The sequence below is a fragment of the Copadichromis virginalis genome, linkage group LG11, assembly GCF_057382275.1.
Source record: "Copadichromis virginalis isolate Kocher_CV1m ecotype Utaka linkage group LG11, C_Virginalis_male_GT1.1, whole genome shotgun sequence".
Lineage (NCBI taxonomy): Eukaryota > Metazoa > Chordata > Actinopteri > Cichliformes > Cichlidae > Copadichromis > Copadichromis virginalis.
In genome coordinates, this window is record NC_140628.1 from 14848988 (window position 1) to 14876763 (window position 27776).

Below are 27776 nucleotides of genomic sequence, written 5' to 3' on the forward strand. Positions count from 1 at the left end.
TAATAATAGTAATAGCAATAATGAGTCAAATAACTTTTTTGTTCAGTTCCAGTTGCATTCACCTTCTCCTTTGGATTCAAAATTTGCTTTCTAAATTGTTTTTGTGTGGAGAACCTGGGAGTCAGTTTGTTCTGATGCTAATAATTAGATTTAAGTCATCGATTGCATGCAAGTGTCCTAAGTGTGCCGTTTGTTGTCACTGATTCAGCAGGCTGAAGGTCACTTTCAGACTGAAGGGAGTTTAATCAGGAGTCATTGTTCCAAAACAGTGGACCTCCACTCCTTCAGGGGGTTCCCCTCTGAGAAACAAAAGAGAGGAGGAAAGGGGCAGAGGTGACCAAATGAGGAGCTGAAGAGAAGAACTGCTACAGGTCAAAAGGGAGGGATAAAAGATTTAGTATAAAGACATGAATGGAGCAGGAAGAGAACCATTGCTTAAAACCCCATCAAATAATATGTATATCACTACAAAAGGAGAAAGTAAAGAAGGAGGCATCTCTGTAATTATCAATCCAACCAGTGTTTGGAGTATGATTATATTTACAAGTTAGGTCTCGAATCATTTTATTATCACAGACCGACATCAGGAAACTGCTCTGCTGCAGTTAGCATCCAACATAAAACAAAACCAGATCTCGCAAGTACACACATGTATAAACATGGGCACAAACAGAATTTCCTCAGCGTCTGGACAACATTACGTGGTGTGTAGAGAGGAACCCCCCCTACATACCCTCCCTCTCTCTCCCTAATTATAGTCTGCATCACTGGAGTCTGAGGGCTCCTGAGAACTTGTTTTATCACTGTATTATGGAAGCACACACACACAGTAATAGACAGCATGTGCATTAAAACTACCATCTCCAACTAACAGTGTTCTTCTGTTGTGGTGAATATGGGAAGGAAAATACCAAGAGCAAGAGGGCAGAAGTGAAAAGTAAGGAAAGCCGAGGTCTCTGTCTTGTGGAATAATTTGATTTTGCTTGATGATGATGGACAACAAAAGGCCGCTGTGGGAACTGTAAACAACACGCACCGCAAACGGTGGTGAGCCGGGTATCATGTGATGGTGCCAGGAACTCTCCCTGTGAAGCAGGGTGAAGGGGAAGTGTGGTGGAAAGGCAGAGGCCCAACTGATAAACAGAGCAAAGGGGTAATGCACATGAGGGCCAGCTACGTCGCTCTCAGGAGATGAATAATGAGCCAGGCTGCATGTAAACTGTGGTCAGAAAACAACAAAAGCTGCTGACTAACTCTAGTGGTGGAGAAGTGGGGACGCCCTGTGATTTGGGCTCTTGCCTGCACAGGGAGGCCACCTAAACATGCTCCCTTACTCTGAGCCAAAGCAGAACCGTGGATATAAATGTCCATTCTGTTTTGTTCAATATGTGGGCTCTATGACAGAGTTAAAGTCGGTTAAACTGACAGAGCTAATGTAAAGATGAGGACAGAATTATTAGCACCCCTATGAAATTTAAATCTTTTGTTTAAGGATTTCCAAAGCGCTGTTCAACAGAGCAAGTCATTTTTAAGACAGGTTTTCCAAACATCCCAGTTTAATTTTGGATTCTTAGACACAGCTGTGGGTTGTACTATGGCTCAGTGAAATGGTCAGTTTCTCAGGGGGCTAATAATGTTGATCCTGGTCAATTTTGTTTGTTCTGAATTATTCTCTGGAATAATTTATCTTTTATGGGGAAAATCAGTATGGTTAGGAATGCTACGCTAAAAAAACCACTTTTTTAATAAAAATTTTTGACAGAAAATTTCAATTTTATAGGGCGGGTAATCATTTTGACCTCCTCTGTATAAGATGCACTGGCATCATGGGGGTAAAATTATAGTAAATATGAGAAAATATAGACTCTTATCAATTTTACACATAAAGACCAGTTGCTAGGTAACAGAGAGTGTGAAAACACTTTTGGAATGTGGTTATGGCAGAGCTGTGTTATGACAGTGACATCAGCAATCATATATTTGGGTTTTTAGTATCTGAGCATGTGACATACATACATAGACACTGGTGTCTTCCAGGTAGAACGTTCCACATTATGAACTATGCACAACCTGCATCATGGATCCATGTTTTGGGGACTCTGGTCAATTCTTAATTACCACATTTTACAATTAACAGCTAAATTATAAATGTTACATTAGAAAATATTTGTTATAGAGATGCACTTCGTTTCCCTTTCTCTTACCCAATTTCAGACTCTCAAAAGTACCACTCAGAAAGAACACGCACATTTTTGGTTTATTTGCAAAGAAATAAAAAACAAATAGATTTTTTAAGACTGGGATAACTTGTTTTTCTTTTGAGAGCACTGACAACAATGCGCTGATTAAAAAGTTTCATCTTTTTTGATAAGACACTGAGGAAATTTGGTGATCTTCATCCCACTGATGCGTTCAGTCCCCGCTAACGTCAGATTTGTTGTTCTCCTTGGTGGACTTTTTGTTAAGTCCACTGAAGTACTTCTCTCTGAAGGCATTGTGACCCTGGTAGGCGCTGAAGCGGGGATCTGACAGATGGGCCAGGCTATCAAATTCCTGGAAAGAGACGCAGAGGTTACTGTTGAATCTGCTTAACTTAAAAATCTACAAGTTTCCCACAGATATTAAAACAAATTATTCCGTTTACTAAAATATTCTTGCTGCTCCAACCAACATGACATCTTGCTAATAAAGTTTTCATTATGAATAACATATATTACATCTTGAAAACAAAGAAATGAAGTAAATAAATAAATGAACAAAATCAGAAACACCTGAATAAAAGGCAGCTTTTATTTTTGCTTTGCTAAATTCCTCCTACAAATCAACACAGTACTCTCTCACAAGGTGTGCACATGTCTGGCATGTTTATAGAATAGGAAGAGTTATGCGTATATTAATAATACACACACAGGTGATGAAATAAAGGAAAAATCTAAGGAGATGTGGAAAACTCAACACAAAAGACGCCTCGTGGCACGTATAATAATGCTGAGCAGGTGTTCCAGGTTTTGTATGGATGGGAGAAGGGAAAGACTTAAATGCTTCTGGAAAATTGGATTTTTCTAAGGTGCAGATGGCAAGCGTGCCAGTCTCAAAGGCTTCTCAGGTGGGCAGTGTTTTAACAGGAACAGTGACTAAAGTGGTATGTGGCTTTAGATCTGCAGGAAAGAGTACATAGTGGGTAACAAATTATGGCTTTGTGATGTTTGTGCATTAATGACATTAGATATTATTGTCAGAAGAAAAGAAGCTGCATGTGGAAAAAGTGCTGACAGCCTGTGAGGCATCCTTAACCATACTGCTGAGAAGTGCATGAGTATCATAAACAGCCCCAAAAATGAGGGGTTCTGGTGCGCTAACGTGACATCAATCATCCCAAGTTTGTTTTGATTGATCGTCTTTATCACATAAATGAAACATTTCCGTCCTGATTGCAGTGGTCTCTCCCTTGATGAGAATGTCCCCATCCATGCAGCAAAAGAGAGGGAGCACTGAATGTGCTTTAAGTATGAAAATAATGTGTATCATATGCTGTGGCCTTTGCAGCCACCAAATCTCAACTGAACTCAACACCTGTAGGACACAACTCTCCACAACCATCATCAAAACACCAACTGAGGGAATAGGACTGGGAAAAATGGCTGATCCCTCCAGTAGTGCTTCACAAGCACACAAGACTGTTTATCTGTTACCCAGCTGAAAATCAGCTGTTGTGAATCTCAGTTTTACCTCCACTATTAAGGTAAATGAGGTGAGTTGAGAAATGATGACTCCAATCCTGGGGCCTGTAATTTGTCAAAGACACCCCCTCTTTGCTTGCCGATGCTGCCAAGCAACCTGGAAACGTTTTTTATTGCCATTCTGAGGAAAAGATTCAGGTTTAAAAGGTAAAAAGACTGACAACATAAGCACGACCCCAGAGTGATGAGGATAAAAAGACGTGACTACAAAATTGGCACAGAAGACAACAGTGGTTCTTTACTCTTTCAGGTGGAGAGTTACATATACTGAATGTAAAAAATGAGGTGAATGACAAGCGGTCTGGGTAACCAAACAAATTTTGTAACACCGCATAAATAAGAAGAGGTGAGGTTTCTTTACGGAGCTTTACAGGAAACCTTCAAAACAATTAGGCCAACTCCTCCACTGTCAAAACCGGGAAACTGCGGACACACGCATAGAAAAGTGTTGACACACATCAGGCTGCGAATCCTGACGAGAGCGTGCAGATAGGTGCAGACGGAGGCCAATTTGAAAAAACAAACAAACTACAAAACAAAACAAAAAAACTCTACAGACCTGAGCTACAGATACCAGTCAGATAACCTCACACAACGTGTCTCGGTTTGTGCGTGTCATACCAGGCGCTTTATGGGAGCAATTTGGGGTTTTGAAGCGGAATGGATGTCAGATCCAAAGATGGATTGTTTTCCATACAATGTGTGATTATGCCTTTTAGGGTTCCAGTATAAAAGAAATGAGCCAATCACAGCCAGATGGTGAGGATTTACCCGAGACAGACAGAGAGACACCATCACTTCCAGCGGGAGACATGTAAAAGAACACACATACGCGCATACTACATCCGTCTCATGACGCGTGCGTTCATGACAAGAAAAAAAAAACTCCATGAAAAAACATTAAACGCATGAAGGAACAGGCAGGCGGACACATGTTCTCATTTTACTAGAAGAAAAAGAAGTTATATCAGTTTATGTGTGTTTCATGCACACACATAAACAAATTCTGCAGCACGCACACAAATTTGGTCTGCTGTGAAGATATGAGGTCATTTGTAATGATGCAACCACAATAGATAACCTAAAAACAACATATTTAGCTAGTTGTGATGAAAATGTGCACTTTAAAATCCCTTGGCTTCATCTGGACAGTAACTGGATGAATGACATCACCTGAAGCAAACAGCTAACAGAATGAAAAATAATGACAAATGCCATCTATTTAATTGTTCTAATCAGCATCCAACGCAGCCTGATTTACTGCATTTGCTATCATGTGACGACAAACAGCATGTCCTCGCACTGGAACTGGAAAATATTTTTCTTCTCTGTAAATTAGGCAACTGATTCATTTTGTTTCATCTCTTACACAAACACCCACATGGACACACCTCTGGTTCTTTGATCTTTTCCATGGTGATCAGACGCCGTGAGGTGTGGCTTGAGAGTGTCTGCTCACAGTTGCTGATGAGCTGGAGACATGGATGAAGAGGAACCATCTCCTCGCAGTACCTGGAAAGAGTCCCCACAAACACACAGATACACACAGATACACACACACACACACACACACACACACACACACATGCTACAGATCAGTTTAAATGAGGAGGAAACAAAGAGACAGAAATATAAAGCTAAACCAATATCCATCATCTGACTCTAATAAATTTTGATTGTACGCATCTAAAAGTCTGAATGAGAGGAAGTGTAAGTCCCTTGTGATAACAATGCGCTACAGATGTCATCTGGAGGCCATTAAAAGGCTGCCAGGACACACAGTAATTCTGTCAAGATTACTACCTAACTTTTGCCAGCTCTTTGGGGGTTTTTTCAGCGCGCTCTAATGTCTTTCTTTGCTCTGTGTGTGCTTCTTTCTGTTTCTCAGATAAACACAAAACATTCAAGAGGTTCGGTGCCACAACGGCTGGCGAGGCTAAGGTAGCTCGTTTTGTGTGAAGATGAAGGTGGAAAAAGTGAGGTGACCTGTCGGGTTGGCTGCTGGCTCTGTCATCGCCGGCCAGGCAGGGTTAGGGCGTATTAACGGCAGCTGATGTATGTGTTTGCATATTTGTGTCAGTAGCACTTTCTCCGAACTACCGTCACGCCAGCAACTCAGTCTGATTTGTGCATGACTGTTTGCCTTGTTGCCATGGCGGCAGTTGGGGCTCTGGGGTAATGGGATGTTTGGTTGTCGTGGTGACTGGGCAGTGATGCAGCCAGGCAGCAATTCTGAGCTGCCAATCAGGTGCTCAGTATTTCTACCGCACAAATGAACTGCATCATGACAAGGATGAGTTTCTTGTTTTTCCATCCCTATTTCTCTTTGTAATTACAACGTACCATGTTACTAACAGCCTATTTTATTTAACGACTTGTTTCCTTTAAATTACTTTTTCTTAATTATTGAGATTCAAAAGATGAGATGGCTTTGATCTCCTGCCCTAGCTCTTTTTTCCCCTTTCACATCAGTTTTTTTAACTTTCATCACGCGAGCCCATTTTTGTGTGTTTGACATTCTTGTTTTGTCTGGACAGGTATTTAAGATTCACAGTAAAACTGGTTCGAGACTTATCACCATTAAGATTTCGCACATTTCTAATGGGAAACTGTAATAAATTAGTAAATAAACAAAATGATTTTTTTTTTAAAAAGCAATAGAGTTAAACAGTTTGGCTCACTCACTATAACTCACCACAGAGTGAACAAATGGATAGTCCAAACACAGTCTGTATATAAATGATAGCTGTAGACTTCCGGGGCCAGATTTACTAACACTCCACCAGCACGAACAAAAAAAGAAGAGAAGAAGAAACAGTAGTGTTTGTATTTATAAAGACAAAATTGCATTTAAATGGTGGAAATAACTCAGATTTTTGTGACTGACCCCATTGCACCAAGTGCGCAAACTTATTTACTAATGTTTGCAAAACAGAATTTATTACTAATTATAACAGGAAAAAAAAACACGTCTTATTATTTGCGCTTGGTTTTGAAATGAACTGACCGTGCCTGTGCTTAGAAAACAGCGCAACTTCTGTAAATCAACCAGAAACTAACCACACCTATGAGAGCTATATGGGGTTTGCACTGACACATTATTTTGCCCCATTTCAGTGCTGCACCCTTAATCTATCACCAAGGTCTGAGTTGCAAGTTGCAAGTATTTCTTGTTTACAGACTGATGTTCACGTTGCCAATAGACAGGTCGCAGCTTCTGGGTACTACAGGTATTGCTTCCAAGTGTCTACTTTACTGTAACTGACAGAGAAGACTTGCTGTTTAAGTTCAACAGTTTAACTAAAAATTACAACGGTACTGTTGCATCACACTGAATGTAGAAGCATGCAAAAGCTTAATTATTGCTATACGATTTCTCTGGAAACTTAAACTCGACTAAGAAATTACAATCTGAAAATGTCACCACTACTCATTTATTCATCTAATATTACCTCTGACTATGCAGCTGATTCATATATTTACTTCCCTTATTTATGCTGTAATTAGCTCACTTTATGGCTTTGATGATGGATAACACATCATCCGTCTCAATACTTTTTCTTCATTTATTTTTTGAGGGCAGAAAAGGAAGAGAGTTTAAGCGGTCTGACCTGGTCTAGGCTCTGTCTTTTGCTGACAGGACTCTGTGTCCCCTGTCATCACACACACACTGCCCCCATTTTCATGAGGCAGACGGACACACACACACACACAGAGTCCCCACTGTTTCTATCACAGCCACTGCCGCAGATACACACACACATGTATGTGGGGGTATTGGAAACCTGATATCTCCCCTGTAGAGCCCCAGATTAGACCCAGGAGACAGGCTGCGTCTGGGTTTATACACACAGACACACATATCCAACAACACAAACACACACACTCGCAGATCAGCCTGCACACCATAGAGACATAGTTCATATATGTGACTTGCCTGGCCTCAGATGTTTATTTTGGCACGGCGCTCTGACAGGCACCGGGTCAAGCACCGATGAGATGAGTAGCAAAGACAAATGTGTGAACATGGTGACACAAACGTGTGCACGTGCGCGTACACGGGACCACACACACACACATTCGTGCATATGTTTCGATGCGTGCAGAAACACAAAGCGGCTAAATGGATAAAAGTCAAAGGGTTGCAAACTGATGTCTCTCAGTCACAAGGATACAATAATAGCCGGTGACTGGATCCGTGATTATCCCATCTGCTTCCTGGTCTTTTAATGAGTGACCAGAAAGAGTTTGAGCCCCGTGGCGCTTTTCCTCGCCTAACGTCCGTTTCTGCCTTAGTTTGTTGTGGTTCATATCTACACAAATGAACACCTGCACTGAGAGTCAGCACTTCGCTTTCTGCAAACGCACAGAAGCTTTAACAATACACAACTTTGTCTCTGATGAGCCGTCTTAGGCAGCATATAAAGTGCACATTGCTGTCAGTTGTGATTTGCCGTGGCCCAGCTGTATGGGCAAGCCTCGGCACACCTGAACATTACTGTAATCCACACAGGTGGTTAGACATGGGAATCAGAATAAAGGGAAATACCCTAAGATAGTAGAAGGTCCTTTGTGAGTGTACAAATCCAGTAAAACACTGTCGTCTGTCTCTCGGGTTCACTTTTCCCTTAATAAAAATCACAAAGCCAGTTTTAATTATAGACAGTAATCAGTCATTTTTATAAAATGTAATAGTGTCTGCTATGTATTCCCTCTTTGCTTCATATTGTTTAGTTATTTGGGTAATTAATTAGGCCAAAAACAAATTGAAACCTCGTCGATTGTGCTTACAACAGGCCTGCATTGTGCACTTCTGGTTTATGGTGTAAGCCTGCCCCCTATTGTACAGATCATTATTTAAAGAAAGGCAAAGACAAAACTATTTCCAAACTGAGATGATGAGGTTTGAGCTTAAAATCTGGATTCCGAATTCAAAACTGTTGTTGGTAATCAACAATAACTAAACATGCAGTTGCCATCTTATCTTGGCAGTGACGCACCAGCTCACCTTACAAAGCCCTGGTGTTTCCTTATAACTTGTTATAGTCCAAGAATATTGCAATGAATCCTGAAATCCTAACTCAGTGTTCTTTACAGCAGTGAAAAGGGGAATAAAGGAAAAAGAAATTACTAATGTTGTAAATAAGTATAATTACAAAGCATCCACTGACTGCAATGATACTGATATGAAGATTGCTATGAAGGTTTTAAAAGCATCTCAGAGCCGCTAAAAGTCCACACAATATAAAAATATTTTAAATTGTGTCACTGTATAAAATTGAGGATAGACACCACTTCAAAGATTATAGGCTTGTTTCTAAACTCCCACAATTCTCCAAGCCTCTAGAAAAACTGTTCAATAACCGATTCAACAAATTATTCGATACATTTAAATTACTCCCCGACAGTCAGTATGGATTCAGTTCAACATCACCATCATTAACTGAATCAAGCGAAGAGATTACAGATGCTATTGTTTAGAAACGGTATGCAATTGGAGGACTTCAAGATCTTTTAAAAACATTTGATACAATCAGTCATGACATATTAATTACGGGTTATATTGCACTGAGTAAAAAAACATTTAATTAATACATGTTTTTTGTGAAGCTGTGTGAATACTCCTGTAACTGCTTGGACTCTGTATGTGGTTTCCTCCAGGGTTCTGTATTGGCTCCACACATGATCATTATTTAAATAAATGGTATTTGTAAGATACATGATGAATTAAAATCAGTTTAAGTCAAAGATGTACAAAAATATGGTTTTTACACGGTATAGCGAGAAGTTAGGGCTTTGACCCACTATTTATACACTTTGTGTTTGCACATGTGTATTGATATGTATATATGTCAATCCAAATACACCTAACAAGTAGGGCTGCTCAATTAATCGAATTTTAATCACGATTACGATCTGGGCTTTCAACGATCATTAAAAATGACTGAGCCGATTATTAGCCCCTCCCTCGTGCTTTACTCTCACGCTGCTCCATGTGGCAAATCAAGCGCACCTCTCTGCATTTCGAACACGTGTCACAACAATTAAGAGGACCGAGGGAAGCTCGGAAAGCTAAGCAGAAGTTATTTGGAGAGGAGAGTGACTGCCGTTGGTTGAAAAGAGAGGTAAAAAAAAAAAACTTCAGTGGTGTGGAAACATTATGGGTTCGCGGAGTCAGACGTGGATCAAGTAGACACAGTGTGTAAACTTTGCTACAGTGTAGCTGCACCACAGAGCAACACTGCAAAGTTCACTAAACATAGATGTTTACATTTTTCATTTATTTTTTATATTGCAAACATTTGCACTGTTATCAGTATTTGCACACTATTTTATATTATTTTTTGACAATCTTTAAAGTCATTATTCAATACATTGTTATTGTTAAATAAATATCGTCAAATAATCGAGATCTCAATTTCAGTGAAAATAATCGTGATTATCATTTTTGCCATAATCGAGCAGCCCTACTAACAAGTTTAAAAGGACATATTCATGACTGGATAGGGCATAAACAAGAAGCAAAAATGATGCTTATTAGTTAGTTATTACTATTTCAAAAAAACATTAGCTTGTTGATGCCCTCGGGTGACACTGCATTAAAAACATTATGTGTAAACACAGTCAGCCATGCCATCCATAAATGCAGGTTACAGCTCTATCATGCAAAGAAGCAAAGATATGTGAAAATGCCCCAGAAACACTGCTGTATATTATACACTGAACAAAAATATAAACGCAACACTTTTGTTTTTGCTCCCATTCCCCATGGGATGGACATAGAGACCTAAAATTCATTCCAGATACACAATATAACCATCCCTCCCAAACAGTGGTCACAAATCAGTCCAAATGTGTGGTAGTGGGCACATCTGCTATATTGAGATAATCCATCCCACCTCACAGGTGTGCCACATCAGGATGCTGATCTGACATCATGAGTAGTGCACAGGTGTACCTCAGACTGCCCACAACAAAAGGCCACCCTGGAATGTGCAGTTTTTTGCGCTATTGGGGATCTGGGGACCCAGAACCGGTCAGTATCTGGTGTGACCACCATTTGCCTCATGCAGTGCAACACATCGTCGCATGGAGTCTATCAGATTGTCAATTGTGGCCTGTGGAATGTTGGTCCACTCCACTTCAATGGCTGTGCGAGGTTGTTGGGTATTCGTGGGAACTGGTACACGCTGTCGTATACGCCGGTCAAGCACATCCCGAACATGCTCAATGGGTGACATGTCCGGTGAGTATGCTGGCCATGCAAGAACTGGGACATTCTCAGCTGCCATCTGCCCTGAACAATGTGAACCATGATTCATCTGTGAAGCGCACACCTCTCCAACGTGCCAGACGCCATCGAATGTGAGCATTTGCCCACACAAGTCTGTTACGGCGAAGAGCTGGAGTCAGGACGACGGGCATGCAGTTGAGCGTCCCTGAGACGGTTTCTGACAGTTTGTGCAGAAATTGTTTGGTTGTGCAAACCAATTGTTCCAGCAGCTGTCTGGGTGGCTGGTCTCAGACGATCTTGGAGGTGAACCTGCTGGATGTGGAGGTCCTGGGCTGGTGTGGTTACACGAGGTCTGCGGTTGTGAGGCCGGTTGGATGTGCTGCCATATTCTCTGAAACGCCTGTGGAGACGGCTTATTGTTGAGAAATGAACATTCAATGCACGGGCGACAGATCTGGTTGACATTCCTGCTGTCAGCATGCCAATTGCACGCTCCCTCATTGCTTGTGGCATCTGTGGCATTTTGCTGTGAGACAAAACTGCACATTCCAGGGTGGCCTTTTGTTGTGGGCAGTCTGAGGTACACCTGTGCACTACTCATGATGTCAGATCAGCATCCTGATGTGGCACACCTGTGAGGTGGGATGGATTATCTCAATATAGCAGATGTGCCCACTACCACACATTTGGACTGATTTGTGACCACTGTTTGGGAGGGATGGTTATATTGTGTATCTGGAATGAATTTTAGGTCTCTACGTCCATCCCATGGGGAATGGGAGCAGTAACAAAGGTGTTGCGTTTATATTTTTGTTGAGTGTATTTGCTTTGAATGCACTGAAAAAGCAGAAGCTTTCAGCTCCCCTCTTATTCAGAAATTGGCATCAGATGTCTTTCTGACGCCACCCCAAAATGCTAACAATTACGAAGTTCTACAAATTTAAGTACTGACAAGTTAACTGGTAAGTTACCTCCTACACTGAACAGATTTATCATCACTCTGAAAATGTGTATGACTAGGTGATGATGCCAAGTCTGTTTACTCACTCTGGCCTGTAGACAGGCAGCCAGTAGACGAGCCTCCCTCCCATGACCAGGTGGTGGGCGGAGAAGTTTAACAGATCTGTGAAGATGTCACTCAGGTGGTACGCCTGTGAGACTGGGACGTGAGACTCTTCAAAACTGTGCAGAATATTGAAATAAAAATACAACATTTAGAACAGAGCAGTGATGGCAAAACTTTGTGGTTTTATTTGGCATTTCATGTACTAGTTTCCTCAGGACTAAACATTGGACTAATCCCCCAGTTATTTATATATGTATATGTATATATATGTATATGTATATATATGTATATGTATATATATGTATAGATAGATAGATAGATAGATAGATAGATAGATAGATAGATAGATAGATAGATAGATAGATAGATAGATGTTGGTATAACTATAATATGTGATGAACTTACACGCCTTCAGCAGGTTTAGCAATGTCCTTGTGGGAGCCTGTTCTCCTCGTGGCTTCCCGGATACCGTATGGAGCTAACAAGAAAAGTCACACAGTGAGTATCAAAAAAATAAAACAAGAAGAGTTTTCTTCCTGTTTACGAAGAACACAGACAGAATAGATGTAGCTGAGGAACATGCTAGCTGCAGTACTGCTACTCAAATTCTAAAGAAACATCAAAAATCTTGGAGTGTCCATAAGCTGAAGAGCCACACAAAACATAAAAAGATGATCCATGAAACAGGCAGAAATAATGTGTTCAACAGACTCTAATGAGCAGCACATAATTTTCAAATTACAGCCTGAACCATAGCTAAAGCGTTTCACTCCCTGTCAGAATCCTGATAATTGCATATTTTCACAACATTTTTTATGTATTTGTAACAGCTCAAAGAAACAATCAAATCTAAAGAATAACAGAGATATTTAATGAAAGGAGATGTTAAATCCCTTGTGGTCTGGTTAGGGTGAACTAAAGGACCTACGGTCAGTAACGATAGCATCAAACAGAGCAGCATCCCTCCACGCAGGCTTGGAGGCATCAGACACCATCACGTCCACGTACATCTTCTGTGCCCCGTACTGCCGCAGGTTGGCTCTGATGTTCTCGTCGGGCCCTCGCCACTTTTGGTTTTTACGGCTTGACCGACCTAAAAGACAAAAGGCACCATCAGCAAATCTGAACAGGGGACTGATCTGATTCAAATAGAAAAACAGCATAAAATAAAACTGCAATCCTTAACCTGTAACACTTCAACTGCTGCAGGGTGTAATCTCTAATGAGCAGAGCTTACCTTTCCCGTGAATAGTGTTGTAATCAATGTCAGTTCCACATACATAAGCTCCAAAATGAGAACACGCAACCAGCAGGCTCCCTAAAACACATTGACTCACATTAAAGTATTTACTTTGCTGTCTATAGCTGTCTGTGGGGGGAAGCAACGACTGGATTAACTTACCTGTGCCTACAAATGGGTCAAAAACTAGGTCATCCTGTTTGACCCTGGCGTGGTTGGCCATGATGAATGAGAGGCCAGCGTCCATGCTGGTGTTTCCTATGAAGTGTCTGTTCTTCACACTGTGGGAGCGAATCAGATCACGCTGACCGTCTGCTATCTGTAAAATGGAAGAGTTCAGCTGTAGATCGCTCCACATTCATTTAATGTACACAAGTAGCAAAATGCATCTTACCCATCTGCCGAAGTAGATGTAATTGGGATCCTCGGGGATATTGTTGGGGTCTGTGCCGTAATCCTCTAATAAGCAGAAGATGTGCTGGGGATTCTTAAGGCTTACTGTCCCCTCAAAGGGAAGATACTCCAAGGCCTGGTGAGATTGCATTTTACTATTAGTATTATTATTATTTTATGTGCATATTTATATGTTTTTACATGCACTCGCACATCTAAATACTTACATCGATCCTTTTGATTCTGTCTGCAAACAGCAAAGTTTTGTTGAATGTGTAGACGTTTATCCTGTATGTGGAGTCTTTGTGCATGAATGGACTCTGCAGGGAATGAAGAGCAGAAACAGAAATGAAATGTGTTATTGTGTATTTCATACACTTGCAAAAATCTGTCTTTCCAACAGAATAGTATGATACAAACTCTAAACAACAAACCATGATTTCTGAGGGGAAGTTCAGAAGGGATGTTCTGAGTTCACTGTGTGTTTGCCCGTGGCCCCACAGTTCAAAAGCAGACCTAGAACGACAACCCAACATGAACTAAAGCCACATCTCAGCCAGTCTTGAATCTGTGCAGCATACAGTTATTCCATCAGTAGAGATGTGGCTCTTTCACTTTCCTAACTGCAAAGCTTAAACACTTACTTTGCACACACAGATCTGGCCATGATGCTGTGGACATCTTCCTCAGACAAACCATCCAGGCACCAGAAAGGAGACTACGGAGAAGAGGAGAGATGTGGAGTGACTGCCGGGAAATGTGAGATCTACTAAAGAGAAACATCACCATTCTGCTGCCAATAATCAATGTCTTAGATTAGAATAGAGAGTCAGATTAGAATAAGCCCCTCAACATGCAAACCTTTTCTCTGAAGTTTTCACAGGGATGAAATGGTTTCCCTCTGAGAGCCAGCAGAGCTTTTATTTCCTACATAAGACGGCATATAAAGCGAGAATATTAATGTTATACAAAACAGAAGAATCACATATGAAATATTAAATTAAATTACTACAAACTGTTTCTATGTGATGTAGGCATAAAATAATGCCATAAAACAACGCAATATGCTCTATCTGCCAGACCATTGCTCAAGTTTGATGTATTGCTGTGATCAAATTGTAGACATCTCGTCTCCAAAAGTAGGTTACTTTTTTGTTTGTTATGGGCTCATACTTTGAATGAGCCCAACACAAACCGAGAGTCAGAGGAGACTCCAGTCTGCAAATTATCGCTTTTTACACGAACAGTTAATCACTCTGAACCAAAGAGAAACCGACAATATCTGATGCTTGTTACCGGTAACCTGAAGTCTAGATTATCCTGGGCAAGATGCAATAAATACTGGAGGCATGATCGACTACTGAAGGCAGCCATTGTTGTCGCAATTTAAAAATACGTCCGGCTTGAAACCGAGCTCTGACACAAAGTACCGCTTGGGGACTGTATTTCTATAAATGGCAGAAAAATTAGGTACTGTGTTTCATTTAGCTATGATACACTCGTATTAAGTTTTGTACTGCCGCTGTTTTATGCTAACATTATCATACATAAGCACAGGTGAATACTTCGTTTTTAATGTTATTTTGCAACCTTTATTTGCATTAAAAAACTCCTTATCACTTTTTTCATAAACCTGTGTGTATGTGTCTTTTTAATGTCACAAGTAAGCAAATTTTTGTCATCAGTACACATCGGTATGCTTTACTATTCTGGTCATACATGTGTGGATAAAGTCTGTAATCTGCTTTACATCAGAGCCGTCTTGTAAGACCGCCCCTCCTACTGATTGGCTGTCCGGGTTGTCTCTGCCGTGTCACTGGCTGAAGTTGATGTCCATCACAGTGGTTTTGTCTGGTGACAAAAAGGCATCCATCCGCACTCTTGCCTCTGTCAGCACTGCTGCAGTGTTGTTAAGTTGTATTACTTAGTAACAGTGTAACCAGGATTCTTGCTCTTTGGTCGCAATGAAGCGTAACTGCAGGTGAAGGGAGGATCAGGTCAGTGTGTCACTGTTTATATTTACTACGAGAATCTGAAGGACTGAAAACTTCCAGGTTACTTTACAAAGCTAGATGTTCACTCGTTGTTTTGATAATGATATTATATTAACTGTGGGAAATAAGTAATGTCGTTTTAATGAGCTGTCAGCTGAATTTACGATTTAAGATTGCGGCTGCCAGTCATAACTGATGTGATCATACACACAGCTGGATCACAAGAACAGTTGTGTGAAAAATAAGTAGGTGAGACTTAAAGAATTTGGAAACAATAAAGTAACATTAGGAAGATTAAGATGCTGTATTTCTCTGTTGAGAAATGATTGTATATTCAAATTTGTCTTGAACAGAGTCAAACATGGGAACAAACAGCCAGAGCACCACCGTGGAAACAGAAGAGAACGCCCAAACTCCTGCGGCGTGCATCGTTTCTGTGAAAGGCTTGAAGGAAAACTGGCAGAAATGGTCCAGCGAACACCAGGAGTACCAGAAGCACAATCCCTTCAGTCACAACACCAGACCGAGCACGGTGGTCCCTCCGAGGGGAGGGGATGAGTATGGGAAACCCCTGCAGGGTTCCCTGACAGAGCAACGTGGGAGGGATGCTCACACACACATCAGCAGAGAGGTTCAGGAGCTGTGTGAGGTCATAAGGAGCATTGGGGAGTCGGGGGGCAGCGATGGGAAAGTGATTATTGTAAGATTTGGAAAGCTGTTTGAGCATTATGTGACTATCTCGAATAAACTGGTTGGGATTCTTCTGCGAGCGAGGAAACAGAGACTGGTTGACTTCGAAGGGGAGATGCTGTGGCAGGGGAAGGATGATCACGTAGTTATCACTTTGTTGCAGTGACCACAAATGTTTAGATGCCTTGATTCATTGTGCGTGTAGTACACGCAGGTACACAGGCACTTGATGTGGCAGCTTGTGCAGACAAAGAACATGGGGAAACCACTAAATGTCAGTCAAAATGAGAAAAGGTAACTTCAAACCTGAGCATTTTTTTCCCTCCAGCAGCTTGTTGACGAGGTGAAAGTGGAGCAGTGAGCAGTTGAGATGACATCAGATTTCCTAATGGGACCGAACCAAAGCCAAAGAGAACATGAGGCTGCCTGTGACAGACATAATGATGCTATAGGATGAACTTGACCCGACTTGGCCTGACTGCTTCAACATGTATTTATTTTAAGTGTGCTTTGCAATGACACAATATTGCTACAGTTCCAAATTTTGAAACTAATAGTGCAGCTTTAAAGCAATAAGAACCACATCATAAGGAACTATAGACTGAGTACCAGCTCTTATTGAAAGTATGAAAGTACAGGAATATATTTTTTTTAAACACACAGCATTAATAGATTAACACGGTCTCCTAATTGTATCATAATAAAGATAAGAAACGATGTCTTGTGTGTTAAAGTGTTACTGCAGGTGGGTTAAGAGTGAAACTGAAAAAGGGTCTGTATGTAAACCATACTGAGATACTACAAAGGCACTGAGAAGCAACAGAATACTGTTTATTCTAAATTAAAGCCATTCTTAAAGTGCATACCTTTTGTACAGTACATTTTGTTGTTGTTGGTTTTATTCCAATTACCACTGCAAAGTATAACATAATTTCACAGCACATACTTTCATTCATCTTTCCACATGACATTGAACCCCCCCCCCCCAATTGTACTTCACTGCTTGATGAGGTCATTGATAACAAAATAAATTAACATTACTATCAGCATCAGAGGATTACTGAGTGGTTTTCACAAATTGCAAGCTTGATGTAAGAACTCATAGCCAAGATTATCAGTTTATATATGATTGATATCAATAATGCAAACTTTCGGGGGGGGGGGGGGGGGGGGTTTCTGCAGTTTCATGTTATAGAGCAGACATACAAGGCATGAAAGCAGCTGTGCAAGACAGGAAATCAAACGGCCTGTGAGAAATCTGAAATCCCAGAACACTCAGTATACAGTGGGTTTTACACTGTATCTTCTGTGCTCTCTCTGTGTCAGTGTGTACAGGGCACTCTAAGTAGCCCATAATGCCTCACAGAAAGTAGCACACTACCGCTGGCCATTACCCACATTGTATAATATCTTGCACTGTGTCAAAGGGAAATTTACAGTCAGTTTAAAAGAAAGAGAGAAAGACGTTTCAGTAATTTGCTGAGATATGCTTGGTATAATATGGACTTATCACAAACATTCATGTCAGTATTTATATTTAGCCAACAATCTAGTACCTTTAATGCAAAAACAAGTAGTGTCCCAAGTGTGTTTGTCTAACTGAGCTCACTATACAGAAATCTAAGAAGGAAGAAGGAAGCAAAGCGTACTGAAGTGTTTCTGTAACAGGATGATAATGAACACACTGTTCTATTTTATAGGAATTCAAAGTTGATTGCTCATTGGTCCCTAAAAGCAATACAATTTTATTAGAGCAGATTTAAATAAATTTACCTATCTTGTCAAAACTCCAGTGTTCCTTACAGCACTTGTTAGGGATTTTAAAAGAGGCTTTAAGGCTTTATGTCTCATACTACTTAGGATATAAAATCTCACGCAGGTATAGCACCTGTTTAAAATACAGTCATTAGTTGTAGACAAACAGTCAGCAAAGTAGTTTCCAGTATGATATCTGCAAGACGCCTGATCTGCAAGTCACCTCAGTGCAGTCAGTCACATATGGCAAGATCCAATGATCCAGATCCAGTGATCAGTTTGTCTCGCCTTTAGAGTTGAGAAGATCAATCAGCTGGTCTGCCTGCAAAACATTAACAAAGGCAGACAGAACAGAAGTCAGACTGTCAGCAATCTTTCTGGGTGAACTAAGATGATGCCACTAGGAGTTACTGAACTGAATATATTAATGTGTTGACAATGCAAATCTAGAGGGCAGTTCACTGATGCAATCAAGTTACTTAAAACCAGGTTTACACAGCAATGTCCTTATACAGAACAAGTTAGAGACTGACACTGGTCTACATTTTTTCATTTGAAATTTCCATTACCACACAAAAAGTTTAAATAAAGTTTCTACACAGTAACTTGTAGTACTGAAGTACAGGGCTTACTGTGATGAACCAGTAGGAGTTGAGTCTGTAGAAGAGACGTGACATAAAGCCCATTTGACTAGCAGGTGCCAGGACGTGAAGGTGGAGGTGTGTGACAGAACAGAATGGAGGCCAGTGGAAACCAAATCTGCAGACAAAGAAAAGGGTTTAGAAATACTACTTATTTTTTAGTTTTTTTTTAACTCATTTTATCTGATATAACAACAAAGCAAACTGTAACTAAGGTTAAGCTAGTCATCAGCAATTAAACTGCATTACAAATGATCTACTATAATTCTGACTAGATTAAGTGCTTGTTCTATTGGTAACTAAAAAACAAAACTGACCGCAAAACGGTGAATATTTGGTGGTCTGGCAACAAAAGATAACTGACTAAAACTGTCTGAAGGTCATACATTCATAACCCACTAATGTAAATTACCATAGAGAGCTGTGAAGTACCAAAATGAAACCCACCTGACATCACTGAGGTCCGTTATGTTGTTTTTTTCCAGGATTTCCTTCCCTTTGTCGACCATCCGCTTCACTGGACATAAACAATAGAAAAAGATGATCCATTTCAAACATTTACAGTTACTTTTTAAAAAATACTTTCCAACCATCCATAGCATTAGTCAGTAATATGTCAGCAATATTGTCTGAGGGGATATAAAATGAAAATCCATGAGCATTACTTAAAAAGTATGCAGTTTAAACTTTACCCAAGGGTACGTGCTCTTTAGTGAGGGATTTACAGTTTCCTACATGTTTGGTTGGGACAACAAGGTAGTGATGGGGGGCTCCAGGTTTAATGTCCCTGAAACATGAGATATCTTCATCCTGCAGTAATAACACAACATAACACACACACACACACACACACACACACACACATTTACACTTTAAACGTGAACGACATTACAGAATGCCTCTAGCATTGGTGCCAAATGCAATTAGTATACTGAATATAATGTAATTTATTGGAGTCTGATTTATATATATATGTATATGTATAAATATATGCTTATTATTCTCTGTATTTTTAATATGAACTTATGCTACGGTTTAACCAACCATCCTTCGGTATCTGTCGGGGGTGAGCCACACCTTTCAACACAGTAAATCAATAACTCTACAGCTATCGGACTAACTAGCTACAATACCACTCAATTACACTCGTATACAGTGAAATTAAACGTTTCTGAATGACTAGTTTTAGAGCTTTTACTACTTGTAAACGCAGGTATTGACAATTAAAGTGTCTTAGGCTAGCTAGCAACGCATTCGTAATTATTTATTACAGTTTTCTTACACAGTGAAGAAGCTCTGTGCCCATTTCATTGTTTACAATCCTGCAGAAAATACATTTCTTATCATATCCTTCGGCTGGCACATTGCTGCTGCTTTTGGAAATATCAACCCGAGCAGGTTGTGTATCCTGGATTTCGGCCATTGTGCTGTACGGAGCTGTCAACAATCAGGCATGCTGAGTCGATCCAAGAGAACATCGAACGCATCAAGCTCGATCGCTCGTCGATCCTTATTGCAGATGTCAGGGAACAGAATTGTCAGAAGAGGGCGACATATTTTCAGTTTTCTCTGGTGACCGAATCTGTCGCACACTAACAATTGTGTCAAACGCACCTTTGATGTTCTCTGATGAAAACAGAAGGGCCCTCATATGTAACTTTTTATATAAGTTGTATTTTCAGCATTCTCTGGATGGTTGTCTCACAGAAATAAATAAATAAATAAATAAATAAATAAATAATAAAAATAAACCCAACACTTACTGTCAGAGAACAAAACCAGTCAGTTATCTTACTATATGATCCAAATAGAAGGGGGTAACTAAGTAAATGGTAAATGGCCTGTATTTATATAGCGCTTTTCTAGTCCCTAAGGACCCCAAAGCGCTTTACATATCCAGTCATCCATCCATTCACGCACACATTCACTAAGCATTAATTTGCTCAGGCTAGAGAATATTAAAGTGGAAGTGTTGCATTAAAGACTCTGAGGTCTAAAGTCAACAGCACAAAGCTTAACTGAGATAGACGTTAAGTGATGCTATATTGTTAGTCAAGGCTGCAGTGAAACTGCTCCACTTTGTAACTTAAACAAAACTAACCACCTACCAACCCGCCCCTGCATTTACTCATGTGGTTAGCCGTGGTTTTCCCTTACTGTTGGTCTTTCTTAGTTCCTTTCCCCTGTGACACATGCAATGGGTACATATACGTTATGGTCTGTTGTTAGGTGTTTGCAAACAAGTGCGCCTCCTCTGCATTAAACTATGCTGCAAGGCTAAAGACTGTAGTTCAAGGTGTTCAAGGTGATATGAGATGGATTTCTTGAGCAGTCAGGCAAAAATGTGAAAAAAAGTTTTTCTTTGGACTAAATCACATAGTGAGCTGTAGCTTGCCATGATATTATTATACACCGATCAGGCTTAATATCATAACAGATGCATAATGTTGATCATCTCCTCATCACAGCACCTGTTAGTGGGTGGGATATATTACATCCATACTGGCAATGGAAGAAGATGACCTGGTGTTTCTCTTTTCTTTCACAGTGTTGAGCAATGTACTGCTGGGAAAACTTAGTCCATGTGAATGTTACTTTGACACGTACCACCTATTTAATCATTGTTGCAGACCCTTTCCTGGAAATAACATTCCCTGATTGCTGTGGCCTCTTTCAGCAGGGCCTTCCCACAATCTGCCACAAAGCAGAAATGGTTCAAGAATGGTTTGAAGAGCACAACTGGTGGTGGTCAGAGGGCCCGGTGGCGCCAGTATCCGGCAGCCTCGCCTCTGTCAGTGTGCCCCAGGGTGGCTGTGGCTACAATGTAGCTTGCCATCACCAGTGTGTGAATGGGTGGATGATTGTGTAAAGCGCTTTGGGGTCCTTAGGACCAAGTAAAGCGCTATACAAATACAGACCTTTTACCATTTGACTTGGCCCCCCAAATCCCCCAGATCTCAATCCACTTGCTAGACAACTCGTTCTGCTCCATGGAGGCCCCACCTCATAGCTGACTTCAGTTAACATCTTGGCACAGGTGCTACTCTGGCTGTGATTTCTGGTTGCGGGGGGTCTTGAAAGCCTGTTTGGGCTGGGCTTGATGTATTCTGTGCAACACAATAACAAATTAAAATCATTAGTCATTACTGTATGTACCTTTTAATCATGGCTTCTCATCACAATGCTTTTGTTTAGTTTCTTTGGAACAGAAGCGGCTGATGATTGTAGCGTGGTGATCAGCACAGGTTCTGGGCTCAAAGCCAGGCTCGGGCCTCTCTGTGTGTGTTCTCTGTTTAGTGAATTTAAACTGGCTGTAAGTGTGAATTGTTGTCTATCTCAATGTGTTAGCCCTGCGACAGACTGACAATTATTAGTTATTATGATTTTGTATTTTCGGAGTACTTTTTCTTAATTTCGTACTGACATTTTTTTTAGTTCATTTTATTTTCAGTTAATTTCCAGGGATAGATATTCTAGTTTGAACTGTACTTTTTATTGCTTAAAAATGTTTAGGTTTTTTTAAGTTTTTTTTTTTTAGTTTTTATTAGTTTCAGTACCAGTTTTAGTTTATTCTTGTTTTCTTTTTTCAAATATTACGATATGGAAGTTTTATGTCAGAGGAAAAATTTGGTCAAACAAGTACAGGTATTACAAAAAAACACATGCTTCTTTAAAACAGTTGACTCACAGGCTTGTAGAGATCCTGACTCACAATAATCAAGCCTAGCAGTGCCTCACCAGGCAAGTTGGAAATGCATTTTACTAAATTAACAGATTATAAAATTAAGGATATTTCCCTTATACTTTTATTTTAGTCAGTTTTCAAAGTCCTACGGAGCCCCCCAGGGCTAAGTTTTAGCCGCATTCTTCAGAGGCTGCCAGCTCGAAGCCGACCGGGAGGTCGAGGCACGATGTGCCGGGAAAGTGGTGTTCCTCCCGGCTGTAGTAGGTCTCAACCTCCCGTTAGCTTCGAGATAGTGGGTGTCAGATCTCCAAAAACGTCGGAGCACTTTTGCAAATATGTGATGTCTTGTTAACCGAGCAGGTATCTGACGTTTACACAACTACATTCACGCCTCAAAATATCTTAAAAGTGTATTTTGTGACCCAGAAAGAGTAATATTACAACTAAGTAGCTGCCGCCATTGTTGGAATTCAACTTTTGCGAGATCTCGCAAAAGTTTTGCGAGATCCCGAGTTTGTTTTGCGACTAAAAATTAAGACGGACTTTTGCGAGATCTCGCAAAAGTCCGTCTTAATTTTTTTTTCTCCCATGTCCCCTGCGGGGCTCCGTAAAGTCCACAGTTTTTTACAGTTTGTTTGTTTTTTTTTTCAAAAATGTAGAGTGTAGGCCATTGAACCATTTTCCTTCCTGGATGGATTCTCTGTTTAAATATCTGAAGTGCGTTCTTTCGGTATTTACAGCAGGTAAAATAAATATTGAACATGTCAACAGTTTTCTAAGTAAATATGTTTCTTAGAATTTTATTGACATGAAATTCTAACCAGATGTTGGCAACTACGTGAACATACGTATCAGCACACAACACTGGCATGCTTCATATAACTTAACGGAAGGATGAATGAAAAAATGTATCTGCTGCCAGGATGATGATGATGATGAAAGAAGGGTGGACATTTCGTCAAGACTGATGATCCCGAACACAGAGCCAAGGAGGTTTCAGAGGAATAAAATAAAGCTGGTAAAATAATCCAGCCAATCAGCTGACCTAAATCCAAATGAAATTCTACTGAAAGAACTAAAGGTCAGAGTTCACAGAAGGGGTCCACTGAACCATCAAGACTGTTTGTGTGGAAGAATGGGACAAAATCACACCTCGGCAATGTATGTGACTAGTTTCTCTTTATATAGGATTCATTTTTAAGCTGTAGTCACCAACAAGGCTTTTGCACAAAGGCTTTTGAATAGATTTTTGAAAGTGTGTTCAATACTTTTCCCCATTATTACACATAACGTGTGGATTGGATGGGTTTTGTGTGAATAGCACCTTTACAAATATATTAAATGAGAAAATTGGTGATATGTTCAATACTTTTTTACTTGTTTACACATTTTATCTCAGTGATATGGTGAAAGTTGCTACAGCGAAACATGAAAGCAACTGTAAGAAGGAAGAAAAAACTTTAATGTAGTTCTTCAAAAGAAAGAACAATTAACAAAGGAACAGAGGCAATATCAGACTATCAGTAACATGATATTTTGATGTTATTCGTAACAACTGCTGACTACAGCGACAGTATCAACAGGAAACTTTTTCACAAGAAAAAAGTAGCAGCACCTACACTGCCTGGCAGTCATATATAAACTTTTACTATTTCCTGAAAGTGTATTTAAATAAACAAATAACCAACAACTAGGCAATGTATGTGACATTTTATTCAAAGTGTTTTTCTCTCCAAACAGACAGGCTGGCATTTCACTTACACAAAGCAGAACTTATATTTTACAGTTAAGGTCCCTTCTTCCTCCAGCAGCATGTCTAGCAAACAATCAGCTTTTGTAGTGAAATGTTGCCCTTAAATTATTTCCAGCGCTCCTATTTTGATCCTCACTTACATGGAAAATGTTCAAACCAGCTCAGATCAGCGGTTTTTGTTCATACCAGTGTTACAGTATTTCACAATTAAATAGTTAATAGAATATGAAGACACACTGAATTTAAACACGGATATAAACTTTAAAAAATCATTTTAAAATTGTCATTTTATAAAAATACTTTGATGTAAAAATAAAATAAAAACAGACTCTTTCTTGAATCCCATTACAGTAGCTGCCCCGTCAGCAGGCTTCAAACTGTACAAGAGGAACTCTGAACCATGTGCAGAGACGACAGCAGACGCTTCTTATTAAATACCTTGCTGATGTAACATGCAGTAAAAAATGACATCTACTCAGTTTCAACAGGAAACATAAACCTTTAATGGGATTTCACAAAAAACAGTGGTAGTGCCAGCACTGCCTGACAGTCATAGAAAAACTTTAACCATTTCCTGAACAGTGTATTTAAAAAGACAGAAAATAAACAACTGGGCATGTGTGTGTATTTGATGTTTTCATAAGTACTTTTCTCTCCAAATAGACAAGCTGGTGCTTAATAACTGGTTAATATAATTAACCAGTTATTGTTAACACACACTCACTTAACCAAAGATGCAAACTGTAAAAAAACACATTATTTTATAAATATGCATTGATACAAAAATAAAATAAAAATAAATGTTTTCTTGAACCCTGAATATCATTACAGTAGCTGTAGACTTATCATTCAATGCTGTTTTTTAAAATCTGCAAATGCTCCATCTGCACATCTGAGTGACTAAACGGCACACACGCCTCGCATTGATGTAAAAATAAAAAAAAAAATAGACTCTTTCTTGAATCCCATTACAGTGGCTTCCCCGTCAGCAGGCTTCAAACTGTACAAGAGGAACTCTGAACCATGTGCACAGACGACAGCAGACGCTCCATCAGGATACGTACAGTAGTGGCTAAACGACCTACACGCCTTGAAGTCTGGGAGCTCCACACAGAACAACAGGTCCTGCTTTGTTTTTAGCTCGGCTTTTTAGATGTTCACAGTCAATTCTGCACAGTCCAGACCTCCAGGTCTTGTACAATAAAGTCCTCATTTGTGGAGAGAGGTGCATTGTGAAAAGTCGGACTGGAAAAGCTTGAACCACGGTACAGATCAGCATCCAGCCACAGGGCAAAGCCACTCCTAAAGACAGAGAGAACAATAGAACTTTAATATCAGATCTTTGAAAACTCACTGATAAATAAATAAATAACTGTATAACTTACCCTCCTCCACCGAGCTGCAATGAATCCCAGTTTCCACTCACAAAGTATGAGTTCACCCCACTCCACTTGTATACCTAGATAACAAACACATAAAAACATCTTAAACTCTGTGCAGATTTCTACAATAAGTGAAATAATTTCATGAAAAATCATCCTGTAAATAGACTAGAGTCAAAACATTAATAAAAGTTCAACTCTTACCTGGAAGTCGGGATTGAAGCTGAACAAGAAGGTTTCTCCAGTACCGTAGCAGTATTTACTGACTCTGAATGGATCTGAAGAAAAAGCCCCAAACACCTGAAAATACACCAAGACACCAGTTTGTTAAAGGAGATGCTGGTAATGGAGGAATCCGTCTCATTTTCTTGGTACAGAAAAGTGCTGGAGACTAAAGAGCAGGATACAAACCTTTTTGTGCATGTCTTTGACCACCAGCAGCACAGGGCTGTCCACCTCAGCCATGTTCCTGTACAGAGTCTTCAGGCTGCTCCCATGGACGGCTGTGCTGTAGACCAGCTGCCATTGATAACCCCGGGTCCTTGCTGGCATGTGAACAGCAAGCTGTTTGACAAAGAGTTGCTCATCAGATCATGTCCTGACAGACTAATGCGTCACTCCATCTAAAATCAACACTGTTCTTCTGCTTGACTGTCTACAATTTGCATAAAAAACTTTACGGTCTGAGCACAACTTCCAGGCAATGCTGCCGCTTATGTCATAAATAATGACTGTTGTGAAATTTTAGTTGTAAATTTGGAGATGGTGACGCAGAAAATCATCTAAACAATTGTACAATTGTTTAGATCATAGGTGTCAAACTCTGGCCCGCGGGCCAGATTTGGCCCGCAGCCTACTTACATTTGGCCCGCGAAGCCATACCAAATTACTATCAGAGCTGGCCTACTGGTATTATACAGCTAATATATATATTGTTTAGTATTAAGCTTTGCTTGTTCCATATTCAGTTTTTCAGCAAAACGTGCTTGAGTCCATAAGAAAAGATTCATTCTTATATCTGGAGGAATAAATATATTTCAATAAATATTAACGTTAGCCCGCGACTTTGTTCCAGTTTTGAATTTTGGCCCACTGTGTATTTGAGTTTGACACCCCTGGTTTAGATGATTGTTTTTGATAGCTGTGATCCACACACATATATATAAATGAGTGTTATTTACTTTTTCTAGGTGATAGTCATCTAGCAGATGACTCTGGTCAGTGAGGACAGGAAGATCATTGTCAACTTCCAGCAGGTACTCGGGCTCTTCTACCTCGGAGGCGTCTGAGCTGCACAGACTCTGGCAGCGTTTGGACTCTTTCACTGTGATGATCTGAAGGAGGCAAGCAGAAAAAGTGTCATCATGTTACACTGCTATCCACTGCTCTCCTTTTATTTGTTATTTGGGAAGTTTTTACTGCATTACATATATAAGTTTAATGGCCTTAAGTACAAAGGTTGCAAATCATTTAAACCACAAAACCAGAACTATTGAATGGCAACAAAACTGCAATGCATGGTGACAGAACACATTTGAACCTCCACAGAACCTCCTAACACGAATACATTCAGCAGAGTAATCTTACCTCAACATAAGGCTCCATACAGTCACTGGCGATGTAAAGCACCTTAATATTTTCTGCCAGCCGCTTCATAGCTCCTGATTTCCCTGTCAAGCGCTGCTCTCTGCTGTACCACATGTCTGCTAACCAAACTGCCATGAAGGCAGTTCTTATATACACTGGGTTACTTTCTCTTTCTGTCTGCAGGCTTATTGGTCAGACATTTGAGTAGATGTCTGCTGATTGGTCAGCTCTGACAGTGAATAGTTTCTTTTCTCACTAAACAGGAAAGTGAGGTCTGGTTCTGGGATGTAGAGGGAAAGAGGATGTCCATATATAGACCCTACACCCTCAGGGATAACCACCAAGCTCTGTGATTGCACTTACTGTAAGTCACTAAGGAGGGCTTGCTGTGTAAAAATGCCTGAGTGTAAGAGAGCTTGAGAATATCAACTTTGGAAGACCTTTGTTAATTATTTCCACATTTAGTGGAGCAGGTTGGTGCAAATCTTACTTCCTAGCTTTTAAAGGTGGGGTTGAAAGGCTTGTTGAGGAGCTTGTTGATTGTTGCAACGTGGTGTTCCACAACCAGTATTTTGCTCTGATTTTCTTTTTAATGATACGATGTGGTTTGCACTTC

The 27776-nt window shown here is 40.2% G+C and overlaps 4 protein-coding genes across 5 annotated transcripts; 1 reads left to right on the forward strand and 3 right to left on the reverse strand.

The window, feature by feature from the left end:
* Positions 1–2238: 2238 nt before the first annotated feature.
* On the reverse strand, positions 2239–15085 carry trmt11 (tRNA methyltransferase 11). Of its 2 annotated transcripts, XM_085473262.1 has the most exons (13): positions 14970–15080; positions 14535–14600; positions 14318–14391; positions 14108–14189; positions 13901–13993; positions 13675–13809; positions 13443–13599; positions 13278–13358; positions 12969–13133; positions 12446–12518; positions 12022–12156; positions 5132–5252; positions 2239–2553 (listed from the first exon to the last, which is right to left on the reverse strand). In XM_085473262.1, exons 1-13 carry the CDS (start codon positions 15045–15047, stop codon positions 2413–2415), a joined length of 1401 nt encoding a protein of 466 aa, XP_085329388.1. In that variant the 5' UTR covers positions 15048–15080; the 3' UTR covers positions 2239–2412. The 2 variants fall into 2 exon arrangements, with proteins under 2 accessions (XP_085329388.1, XP_085329389.1); XM_085473263.1 differs by lacking the exons at positions 2239–2553; positions 5132–5252 and adding an exon at positions 10734–11374 and having other exon boundaries at positions 14970–15085.
* Positions 15086–15425: 340 nt separating this feature from the next.
* LOC146698233 (actin-binding Rho-activating protein) lies at positions 15426–17098 on the forward strand. The gene is made up of 2 exons (XM_085473264.1): positions 15426–15670; positions 16021–17098. Exon 2 carries the CDS (start codon positions 16029–16031, stop codon positions 16521–16523), a length of 495 nt encoding a protein of 164 aa, XP_085329390.1. The 5' UTR covers positions 15426–15670; positions 16021–16028; the 3' UTR covers positions 16524–17098.
* A 69-nt stretch (positions 17099–17167) lies between these two features.
* hint3 (histidine triad nucleotide binding protein 3) lies at positions 17168–20191 on the reverse strand. The gene is made up of 5 exons (XM_085473265.1): positions 20036–20191; positions 19446–19563; positions 19201–19270; positions 18745–18871; positions 17168–18434 (listed from the first exon to the last, which is right to left on the reverse strand). Exons 1-5 carry the CDS (start codon positions 20174–20176, stop codon positions 18387–18389), a joined length of 504 nt encoding a protein of 167 aa, XP_085329391.1. The 5' UTR covers positions 20177–20191; the 3' UTR covers positions 17168–18386.
* A 4684-nt stretch (positions 20192–24875) lies between these two features.
* Positions 24876–27466, reverse strand: LOC146698235 (TLD domain-containing protein 2-like). Its single transcript, XM_085473266.1, has 6 exons — positions 27161–27466; positions 26755–26907; positions 25985–26137; positions 25778–25873; positions 25577–25650; positions 24876–25493 (listed from the first exon to the last, which is right to left on the reverse strand). The coding sequence occupies exons 1-6, from the start codon at positions 27293–27295 to the stop codon at positions 25355–25357; spliced, it is 750 nt and encodes a 249-aa protein (XP_085329392.1). The 5' UTR covers positions 27296–27466; the 3' UTR covers positions 24876–25354.
* Between the last annotated feature and the right edge of the window lie 310 nt (positions 27467–27776).